Source organism: Amblyomma maculatum, chromosome 10 (genome assembly GCF_055883805.1).
Source record: "Amblyomma maculatum isolate TAMU_Amacu chromosome 10, ASM5588380v1, whole genome shotgun sequence".
In the NCBI taxonomy this organism is placed as follows: domain Eukaryota; kingdom Metazoa; phylum Arthropoda; class Arachnida; order Ixodida; family Ixodidae; genus Amblyomma; species Amblyomma maculatum.
Window position 1 is genome coordinate 44898656 of NC_139353.1, and position 14900 is coordinate 44913555.

The 14900-nt window shown below is 47.9% G+C and overlaps 1 protein-coding gene across 1 annotated transcript in view; it reads left to right on the plus strand.

Moving 5' to 3' along the window:
• The window catches only part of Amnionless (amnion associated transmembrane protein), a 27703-nt gene continuing 12803 nt past the window's right edge, over nucleotides 1-14900 (plus strand). Inside the window, exons 1-6 of the mRNA XM_084582654.1 lie at nucleotides 1-127; nucleotides 787-950; nucleotides 7543-7627; nucleotides 8068-8318; nucleotides 13022-13156; nucleotides 13981-14080. Of these exons, the coding sequence (XP_084438780.1) occupies nucleotides 82-127; nucleotides 787-950; nucleotides 7543-7627; nucleotides 8068-8318; nucleotides 13022-13156; nucleotides 13981-14080 (781 nt within the window). The 5' untranslated portion in view covers nucleotides 1-81. The remainder of the gene's footprint in view (nucleotides 128-786; nucleotides 951-7542; nucleotides 7628-8067; nucleotides 8319-13021; nucleotides 13157-13980; nucleotides 14081-14900) is intronic.

Below are 14900 nucleotides of genomic sequence, written 5' to 3' on the forward strand. Positions count from 1 at the left end.
TTCATTCATAGCCGGTGCTTCCCAGCTCTGTTACCTATCGCACCGTGTTCCCTGCTTGGTGCCACTTGTCTCGTCATCGAAATGCTGCTGCTGCCTGTGCTCTGCCTTGCACTGCTCTGCCTATCAGGTAGGACAGGTCGAACGCTGCGCGCCGCCACAGTGTACTGTATTGTACATCCTATCTTTCTGGCCTCTCTGAAGCTGTTCACTGCAAGCTGCTGTTACTGTTACCCAATAGGAGTCTTCAGTATTTTCGATTCTAAGATACAGCTTACTTTTTTCGGGCCGGCGCAGGTGATTATACTCTGGATTAATGCGGCGTTTATGGTTTCGACTGATGGCACGACCGCTTTATCGGTTCCAGATACAGGCGGGCTAGCTAGGCATGACGCTGTCGTATACCGGAGCTACGGCTCGTTCTGCGTGTGAATCAAGACGCGTCAATCAGCGAGTGCTTGTAATGAATTTAATAAATTAGAAAACGAATCACAAGAGACTTCCAAGCACCCTAAACTGATCTGGGCCATCTATCTTTTCCGAAAAAGAAGAGCGACGAGTGACAGTGTGAAGAGACACTCGAGGTACTCCATGCGAATATACTAACAAGCTGTCTTGCCGTTATATCTCCAGATAACGTAAGCCACGAGGGAGGCTCAAAGGTTAGTCTAGCCCTACTCTGCATCTGTTCTTGTTTAGCAAAAGCTGAAACAGTAACTTCGCGTAACTGTATGGCGGCACCACGTTTTTGGAAAACGACTTATGGTCATCCCCTCGTGTGCGCTGCAGTGAGAGGCGAGGGTGCCGTGAAGCGGTGGCTGCCGGACACCCGCTGGGAGACTGGACGCAACTGGGCTGCAGGGAAGCCCCCGTGCCCCGGACAGAGGGCCTCGCTTGGACACGCCCAGGGGCTTGCCGTCTACCTCAGCTCGGACGTGCAACTCGGAGCTCTGGTCGGTGGGCCTCGGTTGTCAACTCTTTTTTTGTCCAGAGTGTAAGGAAATGGTGGGCAGGATCTCTTCCCCACATCGTCGTGATCGACGCTATCAGCTTTTCCCATTTTTCTATAAGTCACGTATCTTGATACCTTAGCAACATATAGCATCTTTCCCGCACATCATGATCGTTACTATCAACTTTTTCCATATTTACAGAGGTCTCGTGCCCTGATACGGCTAGCAACATACTTTACGAAAACGCAAAAGAAAGAACGAACATGGAAGGAGAGAGACACAACGGCTGATGACCGCTCGTCTTCCTCTATTCACGCTGCCGTATAATCACGAGCAATATCGAACTCTCCCGCCAGCTGTACTTACCATTTAGTGGTACGTGAGACTAACTAATATAGCTTGGTTTACAGGTGTTGGTCTTGCCGCATGTGAATATCTCGGCTGTATGATACACAAACTCATGCGGCCGTGTCTGTAACTTTCCGCTTCAAGATGCTCTTCAGCAGAAATCTGAGCGCCTTTTCTGCCTCTGGACAACGCGAACTAGCATGACTGTAGGGAAGAGTTTCAGAAGTTTCATTTTATAAAAAGAGAAGAAGTGGGGCTGTGGAAATCTGAAATAATTACATATAGTAATAAAAGGTCATTTGAAAGTCAGCGCTGGATGAATCTATTTGTGTTGTTTATGTTTTCGTTTCCTGTGCTGTTTTGTAACTATTCTGCAGGGGACATAACATCAGCATGTTTACTCAGAGTTAGCGTCACAATGGCCCGCTGTGTCGCTTACTTGCAAATTTATCGCACCTAAACCTGGAGGCAGAATGGTCAGCGGTTTGGGTCGTCTCGTTATCCCAGATATGCGGTGTTGCATATTGTGCATGCATTTCACCCATAAGCAGCTCATCCACCCGGTTTCACCTTTCGGAATAATCGGGCTTGCTGAAATTTTCCCAGCATATGACAGGCCCTCGCGAAAACAGCAGCTCGCGGTCTCACGATCCTCCTGGTGCTGCATTTTATTGCATCGCTTGGCGTGGTTAGCTCGTAGCCACCTGCCGTGGAAAAGAAAAAGCGATGCTCTGCTCTCAGCGACTCCGGAACTAGAGGGGCAAGGAGAAGCCCTAATATTTGGTCAGGGGATATAGGGCCCCCCTCCCTCACTCCAGCCTCTAATTCAGTTTACCGACAAGCTGTTCAATTCTAGGGCGTTACAGTCATGCCTCGTTAAAATGGACACTTTGGATCACGATTAATACTGTTCATAAAGCGAGTCATCCAACATAGAGAATCGCGTAAGGGAAAAAAAAAACAAAACGTCATGATTAAGGTCTGCTTTCGTGGATGGCGGCAGCCAGGAAAAACGGAATTAGACAATTTACGAATCTACAACCAATTATCCCGAGCACTATTAGGATTGAAGTAACGTGGTGCAACTTGACGTGTCTACTTATCCATGAGAGCTCAGTGGCATATCATGGATAGAGAGCAACCAACTGTTCATATACATAACATCAGCATCCGGCCGGCTGAAAGCGACTTAATTTGGCTTTCTTCTTTGCATAAGCTGCAGGGATTGTTTTTTGATCAGTCATTCATGCAATACAGAAAATGACAAGGTGTATGGATTCAACAAATTCGCACCGTAAATAACGAAACCAGAAACGAAAAAATGCTGGTGCAATGGTGGTACGGTAGTACCAATGGTGGCATGCTTAAACCTATAGTGTGTACGCGATAGCTTAATTTACATGATTACGCGTGGTAAAGCTCTTTATTGTGCTGAACGGTTATGGCTATGAAGAGGCTGTGTTGATCCGTGTAGAAGGTTGTCTTGCTTTCAGCTTGGCGCACCTGCAGTGAAGGACTGCATCCCCTTTCTCTGCAAGATCAAGTCCCTGAATCCCACTGCGCGCAATGAACTTGGGTTGGCACTTTGCTAAGTTCAGGTTGAATCTCCGGTTGTTAATAATAGTAATTGGTTCACAAAAAGGGAAAAGCGCAATATCTGTCACGCTTGTTACTGTGGGCGTCTGAACCATGCCGTTAGGGAAGGTATATGGGAGCGAAAGCGGAAAGAGTGAAAGAAGTCAAGTAGTGGAGGGCTTTGGAGTAACTTCGGCAATCTGGGGGCCTTTAACGTGAGCTGACATCGCACAGCACAGGGCTGCCTCTCTGTTTAAAGCTCATTATAGTTTTTGGGTAGACACCAAGGAATCGCGCACAGCCACACTTAATTACGCCAAGGTAACATGGACGTTAAATTTAGTGTTACGGCTCTATCTAGCATGTAAAGCTTTCACTTCAACTGTATATTTGTTTATAAGAAAGGAAAGACGTAGTATCTTTCAAGGTCACTTGAAGGTCAAATTCCTGTACACGAAGGTCTTAGCTTTACATCGCGTAGTGAAGCTATATCGCTTCAAAATTGTCATCACGCAAGTCATTTACACTGAGTTCTTCAAGTTACCCGCACCCAAAATGCAAGGAATAAAATATTTTGGAGGACAGAAAACTGGGCGAGTTGATTTCGATACAGATCATACATGATTATAGTGAACTAGGATATTCTAGTTCCCTATAGACATGATCTAACAGCGCAAAAAACACGAACGCAGGATAGAAGTGACACAACATGGCGCTGACTAGCAACTGAATTTTTATTCTGGAAGGACAGGTTTTTATACACAAAAACACGTGTTTTTGTGTATAAAAACCTGTCCTTCCAGAATAAAAAAGTTTGCTGAAGGCATAGCTTGGTACCGTTGTCAGATGGGAGGAGGTTTGGCTCCAGAAGGCGCCGCACCTCAAGGTCTCACATAACCTATCTGCCCGTCATCATTCATACATCATCCCCGGTACCTCCCCCTCCTCCCGGATGTCCGGAGGGAGGAGGATTTTGATTCGGGATGACGGCCGTACCCTGGCAAGGGGGCAGTCGTGTGGTGACACGCACATAGCAGTCACCGAACACTATGCCAACTGCGTTTAAGGTCCCCGCTGTGATAGCAGGCCAAACACAGGGAGACCGGACCTTCTTTGGACTTCGGATGTCCTGAAGGACAACTGTAACTTTAAAGGGCTTCATATTGACACTGTTATGGTACGCCCAGAAACCTCGCAAATAATCGGTGGCCTGCTCCACGTGTCTATGAACTCTTGCTCGCTGAGGTGACGCTGCTCACGGCTTAGGTGAAACCAGACCTCCCTGCGGACTCGTGCGAGCACCTCATGAAGGCCCGGAACACTGCGCGAAAATGCAGCGGCGCACCTGGCAGACCAGACTTGGTACATGCACTCAACGAGCAAGAGCACAAACTGTTTCACAGCATGCCTGGGTAACGGGTTGAGGTACCTGACAGTTTGATATGCAACTCCTGGAATGATAAACAAGGTAGATACTCGTCGAAGGAGGGCTGCTGGGAGAAGACATTGCGTAAAGATGTGCACAATGTCTTCACGACCGCCACAGAACGGGCAAACTGGATGCAAGCTCGCTCGTGTGAATGCCCTGCTGCGGATGGGGAGCCGTCCGTGTGCAAAGCGATACATGAACGTTGCTCTGCTTGCATCCAAAAAGTTTGCCAGTATCAGATTCCAGCTTGGACGCATATTGAACAGATCTGTTTGAATATACCTAGGGGGGAGCTTCGGCGTCAAAAGATTGGCGATCTTTTAACGGTACTGCCAGAATATCTATGTCGGCCTGGAGGCCTCTGAGTCGCTCCAAGCAGTTAGCTGCTTAAAAGGGCGAAGGAGAGCCAGAACGGGGAACACAGTGAGAAAACGTGCTTTGCGAAAAAAGACGAAGGCGGGTGCTCAGGAAGAACGAGGTCAAGCTTCGAGTCAGGGACATGTCTGAATTCAGGGCTGTCTGGGTCCATCTGACGTGTAGCACTGCGGTTACTATAGCCCAGGTCGGGGAGGCCTCCCTTGTCCCGAGGCTGTTTCACCACAGGCCTCCCGATTTGATCTATCATTCCGTTCCACAGGAAACGGAAGAGGATTCTTTCAAACTGCAGCTTGGTACGTGCCGGCAGAGGTGTTATGCAGGCAACATACGTCAGGAACGAGAACAGAATTGACCGAACGAGTAGCCCGCGCCGTGAGAGGGCACGCCAACGTCCCATATTCTCTAACTCTCTTCTCAAGCTTCTCTTTAGAAAGAGGCTAGTTGGTCTCTGATAACCCGTCGGAACGGAAGTGGAATCCTAATATACGAACTTCATCCCTCACAGGAAGGCCATGAGAGGGGTTTGGACTCGACGGTGCTTGCCTGATATACAGGGTGGCACTCTTGGATTTATTCAGCCTAGCCCCACTAGCCCTGCAGTACCCTTCTATGACGTTCAGGACGGAGCACACAGATGCTTCGTTCGGAACGACGATAGTCAGGTCGTCTGCATAGGCAAACATGGGGACAGCGGAGAGCCTGGCGGTAACGGGAACCTGCCTATCTGGGAGTCTTTTGCTAGTCTTTGGAGGAGAGGTTCGATTGCAAGCACGTAGAGAGCAGATGATAGGGGACATCTCTGTCGAACTCCACGGCCTACATCAAAAGCCTGCGAAACCATACCTTGAACTGTTACCGCAGAGGTAGGCCTTGAGTACAAGACTCTCACCATCCTCTGAAAATCAGAGTGGAGGCCAGCCTCCTCTAACACTCTGAACAAGTAGGCATGACTAATGATGTCGAATGCCTTTTCTTGGTCAAAAGAACAAAGAATGCCTGATACATTACGCGCCTGCGCCCAAAGAAAGAGGTCTCTAAGGGCGAAACCATGAAGCTGGGTGGAGCGGCCTGGAACGCAACAAGCCTGATACGGACCTAATAGGTCGCTAATGAACAATGTTAACCGTTTGGACAGGCATCTCGCGATGAGCTTGTAGTCGCAGTTTAGGAGCGTGATGGGACGCCAGGCTCTCAGGTCAGTGCGTCTCGACTCGTCCTTACACAGGAGAATGATCAGCCCCTCCCTTTGAGTATCTGACAAAGCCCCCTCACTAAGCAGCCTATTCACTAATGAGGTGAAAGGACCCCCCAGTTGCCCCCAAAATTTGACGTAAAACTCAACGGGGAGGCCGTCCGTCCCTGGACTACGATTTCGATTGGAAGCCTTAATGGCTGCTAAAATTTCCTCTGCCTCTGAAGGACCACCTGGGACATCTACCAGTTTGGTTAAGCCTGGAAGACTGCGAAAGCAATACCCTTAGCTGCGCCTTGTTCGGCGGCGGCGCCCCGACTACTGCTCGGAGCCGAGCCACAGCCCCATTTGTCTTCCTAGCGTGACGTCACAAACAGCGAGCGCCCTCTCTCGGCTGCGACACAGCGCCGTGTATGGACTCGCCACCATCCGATGGCGCGAGCTGGGGCCCCGTCTCTCGGTCTGGTGTGACGTCACACAGGCACGTGAAAGGTCATGTACAGAGGCGCCACTACACGCCAAAGGCTCGAAGTGCTAGCAGAAGTTGCTTTCGCTATAAAATTCAGTTGCTAGTCAGCGCCATGTTGTCTCACTTCTACCCTGCGTCCATGTTTTTTGCGCTGTTAGACCATGTCTGATTTGAATGAAATATATGTGTGAGTGAGTGTGATTTTACTCCCATTATGGTCTATATTAATGCGACAAAACTATATGGTCTAAATGGATTCTTCATTTCCTTGTCCGTTGTCCAGATAGCGAGTTTTTATATTAATGAGGCATAAATTCATTGAAAAATGTTGGTCCCCAGAAAAACTGTTCATATTTGAGTCGCACACGTTAACGGGGGTCGCGCGTATTAACGAGGCACGACTATAACAATGTAAAGCGCAGTGGAAAAGCGTTAGCTGGCTTTGTAACCATTCTTAAAGCGTTTGACTCACCCACCATGTTCCAACAAAAGCCGTTGACTGATTGACCTAAATTCATGAGCGTAATTACCAGAATACGCAGATTATTTTAACGCAGTGACCACTAGCTAATGTGTACGTCTTTATAAACCTACTCATTGAATTTAGGTTTATGAAACCGAAATTCAATGAGTTCATTGAGTATATGTGTTAATAGACCTTTGGACAGTTCAAAATACAAAAGTGTGAACAAATAGAAATGTTCATCGCCTAAATAAAACAACGAATAAATAAAGCCAACTCCAAGTCCCCTCTTCCCTCCGCCCATACAATCGCACTAAATAAAATAGAAAAGTGTTCCGAAGGCATTGGCAAAGCTTCTTAAGCACCATGGTCGTTACACTGCCCAAATTCATCTCGCAGTTTTCTGGCTTACCAGTTTTCAGTGGCCAAAATTAGCTTCTGAAGCCAAGCAGCATAGGACCTCATTTTCAATTGGCGCGCCGTAACGACAGTGATTGGGGAATCTTTCCTTTCTTGAGGGAATTTAGCAGGTAAACTTGACGAACTGAGAATTTGAAAGGATATTTGAATAACCGGTATTTTCTCAATTTCTTCACAATCGACACAGTTTTCAGCGTGTTGCAGACAAAAAGTGTCTCAGATAGGAAATTCTGGGTCCTAGCTGAGAGAAATTTTGCACACGGCTTGAAACACTGCCTTGAAACACATACGCTTCGGTCGGTGTGCTCAATATCGCAGGTGTTCCCCAAGACGGGGCAGCTGGTGCTCGACGAAGGCGCCGCGCTGAGCTTCGAGAGCTTCGAGAATGATGGAGACTGCGTTGGTAAGTTCGCCCACGTGCGTGTCGCACTTGAACGGTGCCCTTAATACACCACGGCATGTTAAGATGGCGTACTCCAACACCGAAAGCATTTTATCTCGGTTGAAAGGTTGCAGAACTGAGCGCTCCCTAAAACTCCCATTGGAGCACACTTCCTTTGGTCAATTCGTATGTGTGTGTGTGGGGGGGGGGGGGGGGGTATGAAAGGAAAGGAAATTGGCCTGAATCTTCACTGTTCTTTGAGCCAGGTAGTACCACCGTGCCATGCTGGGCAGTGGCATCAATTCGACTATCCTAATCCTTGCAGTTGGAGAGCAACCGCTTATCAGACGTAAACACCTGGGCTTCCAGTTTAGCATGTGCTTAGTAAGTTGAACATTAGCTGGAGGTGTTCCCTCTTGTGTTAAGTGCGAGCTTAAGTCGTCGCGCGCGGGCATGCACAGGCGAGGCCCAGTTCATGGCTCAAGAGCGCGTTCACTGGTACAATCCGGACCACTGGGCGCTACGTCAGTCATCCCAGCTTCTGCCCGAGAGCTTGGAGAACCGGCCTGACACGGATCCCAGGCCTCCGGCGGTGCCAGACGCCGAGCTGGTGCCCTGTCCCACGGACTTCGTGGTTTTCGAGGACGAGCGCTTCCGAGTCGACACGGACGACCTCACGCCCAAAGTCCGGGAGGTTCAGATCGGCGACAGGGTGAGCCTCTACAGCCTTTCTCCAAATGCCCAAGGCAGTCCCACTATACAAATGCGCTATAGTGTGACAGGAGGTAGGCACGTTGCAAAGTTGCATGTTGTATTATCTTTTGAAAACGTAAACAGCACTTCTGCGACGTAGACGTAACAGAAATGTGTGCGAAGAAGAAATGGGGAGAAAGCGAAGCAGCTGGGCTGCGTCATGCTGAATAGTCAGCATATATATGGCCACCACGTGTGAGATCACTGCAAAGCACCGCGTTGATTTGTCCGAACGTTGTGCCGACACGAGTGGCGGCATAGCCACGTGACGCCCACTGTAACAAGAGAAGATACGTATTGAGAATAACTAATATAATCGCCACCACAGATGGCTGTTGCTCAACCTTGCACTGCGCAATGGTAACCACATCGTGAGTTCTTTCGTATACTATAGCTTTTCTAAAAAGGTATCCATTGAATCTGGACAAAAAATATTATTTGAATTGGGAAAAAGTTATCGATTCAGTACAGTCATGAGAGACCGGTGATGACGACCCTTTATCCAAACAGTATATGGTACGCTGTACAGTATATTTGTCCATGATGTAAAGTTTAACGAGTACTAGCGCTGTTTCATTGCAGCTTAAGTTCTCTATATCCCTCGAAGGTCATTTTACTGTCAATAATCTCTTAGTCAAAACCTTGCAGCCCAAGAGGCTTGCTTCTGAACTGTGTTTGGGTATTGTGCATCATTCTTGGAAGTCTATATCCGGTGGAGGGGCGGGACCAATGATCTTACCTCCTGGAGATTTGCAGTGTATTACAGAGGATGCATTCCGAGTCCCACAGTGCGGCTCAGAACAAACCTCTTAAGGAGGGATTCGGGAGTTGTTGTTGTTGTCGTTGTAGTGGTTATTTATTGTATGTGCAAAAGGAAAGAAAAGATATTTGCCAGCCCCGGTATCTGCTATCTTATATCTGAAGCACCTGAACTGGGGCGGCGGAAATAAAGGGATAGCGAGGAGAAGGTAGAGGAACTCAAAGAGGTAAGTGATAGGGAGAAAGAAAAGGGTAGGTAAAAATAAAAGAAATATATACACTATGGTACAGTATACAGTAGTTTGCTTGAGGCCCACCCGCAAATGTCTTAAGTCACTGAGCACTCGGCACATCGGGCGGGCCTCCGCAATAGCTCTGCGTCCAGGCAACTGTCCACAACGCACGCACTGGCCCACTGTACAAAACACTGACGGCTGTCGTGGGCGATCGGCCGTTATTGTGGGAAATAGCACACGTGGAGCGTTCAGTCACAGCGCGCACTATCTGGCGAGGTGAAATAGGCGGGTCATCAAGCCTGCCTGTTCGATGTACTCACACAGGCTCACGTGAGATCGCTCGCGTTCGCGCGCACAGCCCGGCGGCCACAGGAGCAGAGCTACGCTGTCCGGGATTACCCCCTGCGCTCTGTAAGCCGCCAGCAACTCACGTCGTGGTTCGGCTAGCGCGGTGCAGCGCAGTAGAAGATGTTCGAGAGTTTCTACCACGCCACAGCCGTCACACACGTCACTAGTGGCAAGTCCGTGGCGCATCCGTCGTTCCCCAGGCCACACGCATCCAATGCGTGCACGGAGGATCATTGCGCGTTGCAGCCGAGTCAGCGAGCGGCCGCTGACACTGTTAATGCGCTCACCTCTTGCGATGCGTGGGTCGGGGTGCTGCGTCCGGAGGTGATCGTCGATTACCGCACGCGCATCCTCCAAAGCGAGTTGATCGTCGCTAGGAGGGAGTTCATGTGCTGCGGTCGCGAGCTCGTCGGCACAGTAAAATACCGATTTTAGGAAAAATTTTGAGTTTTATTGCAAAAGCAATACTACTCTAGGTTTAGAGGCTTCAGCGTAGCGCGGCCGCTGGCCACGTTTTAGCCACGTGACGTCACACCCCACGTGGGCTGGCAGGAGCTGCCAACTTGGGTCTCTCGTTTCACATGGAACGGTTATATCAGAATCAGCCTGCTAGGACCCTGCTACTCACGTTACCCCTATAGGCAACTAAAGCACGTTCATACGGCTTGGTTAAAGTGGGGCTTTATATGTGGGCTTAGGAAGAAGAAAAAGAGAAGAAGAACGCTCGGTTACCCGCAGCTAATGCTTTCGCTGAATATTTGGTTCAGCAGCGTTGAACCCTTGTAATTTTTTAAGTTCGAGTTGTTTTGGATTGCTGGTTTAATGAATATTCTCACCAAGTTTGATTGTTGCCTGAGCAGTAGAAAAGAAGAAAATTAATTTTTTTTTCACGAGGTGGTGGCTCGCATCACGCTCCGAAGACGTCCACTAACGCTATTCTCAAGACGCGGCCGCAGAGCATACAAAAAACCGAATGCGAAGTCAATATACACGTTACAAAGTTTGTTTTTTACGCTTTTCAGTCACGGAAGACGTTCTATCGAGAAACACAATGCCAATAACGAAAAATTGAAAACGAAAGGCATATTTCCCGCCGCGCTAATTACAGAGTGGCTGGCAAACCGAAACAGGAACTTGGATTGGCGAAATATACCACGTGGCCACCCAACGCTGCTTTCGCGCCATTTGGAGTCGCTCCCGCTTTGGCTGTGAGCGACGCTTGCTATAGCGAACGTTTCTTATTTCTGTGAGTTTATTGCAATCAGCGGGTGGCCGGTGCTCTCACCGAAAGATGGCCTTCACGAGCGAAGGCAAGGGCGATGGAAAGCTCTAAAGCTGAAAAAAAGAAATGAAGGCGTGAAGTCATTGCCACAGAGCAGTCATGCTACAGAGCAGCGTCGTGTTGATGAGGAGGGGCTGACTTATAGAGCGGGGCACTTTGATTAATTATTTTTACCCCAAAATAAAACAGCATGTCCTGAAATCGTTGAACTCATTTTTCTCAGTGTGCACTTTTTGGGATAACACAACTGTGAGGTAAACTATCGTTTCCCAACCGCATCGCATAAGGCTGCTTTCAAGGTGGTTCCTAGACTGATATTTTCTCAGGAACAAGATAAGGTACTTCTTAGGTCGTTAATTTTTTCTAACATAAAATATTTTTGCATGTCTAACATACAATGGTAACAAAAAAATTGAACTTTCAGAGTGATGAGATTTTTACAGAAATGGAATAAAAACATGGGACAGGCCTTATACCGTATTATAAGTCATCTAAAATATATCTAATCACAAAAATGTAGTATATTTCTATTATTTTTGTAACGATAGTTTGCTTGATGACACACGTAATTGTTCTACATGAAAGGTAAAACGTTTTTTTCTGTTTGAGCTATCGAGCTGAAATTCTGGCTATAGTCTTTTGATACGAATGTAAACCACCCCTAAAAATTTTATTAAAATTTGTGAAGCGGTTTAAAAGCATCCCCCCTTAAGCTCCAAACATTTCACACATGGTATACATGTCTCCGTGCGCGGCATGTTGTCAGGAAAACAGATGAGATAATAAAATTCGCGAATATAGCGGCGAAAAAGGCTTGGAGATTAACCGGAGGCGCCTTTCTAACGCGCCAGCTTTATATATCAGTCTCGTTGTCCGAAAATTTGGTGATGAAGTGTGAGAGCGAAAAAATACAAGCATGCATGTGGCAGGCCAGTGACATGACTGGACATTCATTGGTCGACAAATTTATGACGTCAGGAGGTCACATGACATTACCGACTCGTCAGGAGCTGCCAAGTTGGGTAGCTCTTTTGAGATGGAAGTCTGAGAAGGGAATCGAATCTGGGACCCTTGGATGCCTAACCAGACAGGCTCTTTCCGAATGGTCTTCCACATGATTCGGTAGCTTACAACTGTATGCTAATCATGCTCTTGATTAAAGCCGCACAAAATTCAGGGATTAGTAACTAAGCGAGTGGCAAAGTGCATGAACGCAAACGAGGATACGCAGGAAGAGACGCAGACGGGAGCCAGAGTTTTAGCGTAGCGTGATCCGCGATCCGTTACCATGATCCGATCCACCACCACGCGTTCCACTGCGCATGCCCAGATCACCTTGATGGCGCTAGATGGCGCTAGATGCACAAATTCGGCTCGCAGACTTACCGCGCCGAGGCAAATCAGCGGGCACGCACTGGCCGCGCGCGATAACGGATAAATGACGGATCGCGGATCGCGCTACGCTAACGCATTTCCGCAATATGCTAAAGGGTACAGCTTAAGTGACGTTGATGACCCCATCCCCACCTTCATCACGCGTTTTATTTTCATGCCTCCATTCGCGGCTATTCTTTTACGGTCAAATGAAAGGAGCTCATTATAAGAAAGAATCATGAGATATAGGGCAACTATTTGATCTTGTTTGCATATCTGCCAATTTTAACCGGTTTTTCGTTTCTTATTTTATGGATTCGACTTGCAGCTATATATCTACGTCTTATAGAAACTTTACGCCAAACATGAAGCTGCTCAAATATTTTCCGACACAGTTGCGTAATAAACTCTACTCCTGCTTAAGACACCTTTCAGAGGGCGTTCATTAGAGAGATTTAGCTTACCGTGATCCGCGATCCGCCACCGTAACCTTCTACCCCCGCCCACGCGCGGTAGGGGGTCACGGTGGCGGATCGCGGATCACGGTAAGCTAAATCTCTCTATTAATTAAAAAGAACGGTATTGTGTGTATTTCGGTGGATGGCGCTCAAGCCAACTGTCTTATACACAATATGTGCGATGTCTTTCCGAATGGCGGTGCAGATATACGGACGTCCCGAGATGGAGTTACTGCTCGATTCGGACGAAGGCAAGGCTATGTTCAGGGGCGTCGTGACCAGCGGCACTCCGGATTGCAAAGATCCCCAAGGTTGTGCGTGCGGCAACGACGCACCCGACGTGGGTATCTGCAGCGCTACCTTTCAAATGCATTTTGTTCGTGGGAAACATTCACGCGAAGACGTGTCCCAATTGGGTGCTGGACAAAAGCTCGCCAGTTTTGAGACGGTCCAGACAGTCTTCTGCAGGTTTTTCTGAGAATAATTCCAAGGATTTAATGCAGATAAGGACAAAAGTAAAAGTGTTAATAATTGACTGCGTGAGTTCTTGGCAGTTTACCATAGGTTCAGAATAGCGTTAGTGTAGCGTCAAGGTTACGTAATAATGTTCTATTATGTTAGTATTAAGTAGAGGAATTAAAAGATTATTTTTCTGTAGAAACACGACTGCTAGGCCTCAGTGCATTGAGCTTTTATCCGAGTCAGTTCAAACATGGGTAAGCTTGTGAATGGTGAACTTTTGCACAGAATTCATGTTGCACGGCCGGCGAATGATATGAACAAGAAGCACTCATATCAGCAGACCTTGAGACCTGCTGGTATATGTCGCCGCTATTCACGACAGCTGTTAATAAATGGGTAATTATCTATGAGTTAATTTCTACGCTGCAGCTGTTTCAAATGAACTGTAAGCAGTCTGAGAGAGAAAGAGGATATATTTGACAAAACAGCAATATTGTAGAACCGCCGAGACGTCTTACAAATTTATTCATGGCATGTTGAGTTGGAGACCTGAACTCATGGTAATTCTTTGTCCTTTTGCTTATTTTCAAATCTGCTTTTAATGGCTTTTTAATTTCGCGCTTCCTGTATGGAAAAGGATGGGTCGCGGTCTGGTACGAAACAGCCGGGATATATAGGCACTAAAATTTGCTCTTGGCGCAGCCTCTCGAACGGATCTGTATCCAGCACGGCCCACGGTGCTCTGAGAGCTTGCCGTGCGAGGACTCCATCTATTTGATAGGGAACTGCTGCCCCATATGCGGTAAGTGAGGCCATCGTCTCTCACGCACAAAATTCACTGACATCCAACACGCTCTCCTATACCAAGTTGTAGTTGCTCTTGGGAAAGCGTAGACGGGCGCAGCGCGAAGCGGTTATGCCGCCGCCCTTCTGAGCTGATTGTAAGCGTACACCATCGACATCAAGTCACGTGTCGTCACGTGCTCAGCGCTGGTAACGTGATATTGCAGCTGTCGCGATCGTTGTGGGAGTCGAAGGTGCTGCAAAATCTGTAGGAATGACTATAGACCTCAGTCATTAACAAAAGCCACACAGCAGCACAGGGACCGCTTTAGAGGAGTTTTGCGTGCATTGCAACATAGCGTAATTAAACTCCTGGCTTCAGGGTAGGACTCAATGTCATTGTCACAAAAATCCAACTCAAAGACGGTTCGAATGAATAGAGAGTTTTAGCTTACCGTGATCCGCGATCCGTTACCGTGATCCGCCATCGCGCGTTCCACTGCGCATGCCCAGATCCCTTGACGCCGATAGATGGCGCCACATACTGGATGTCGGCACATAGACCTGCCGCGTCGGGACCAATCAGCTTGTGCGCCCCGCCCATGCACGGTAGCGGGTCATGGTGGCGGATCGCGGATCACGGTAAGCTAAATCTCTCTAATGAGCTTGCCCGCGGCGGCGATTGCATAAGTTAGCTCGTAAATATTGCACCACGACCACTTTTAGCGTGTACATTCAGCTTCCATCAATAGAAGTCTTCTTGACAAGACTATTGTGCTGGTCAATTTGTTCCTCTTTGAAAAGTGGTTTGAGCGGTAATCTAAACCAATTGGAAGAGT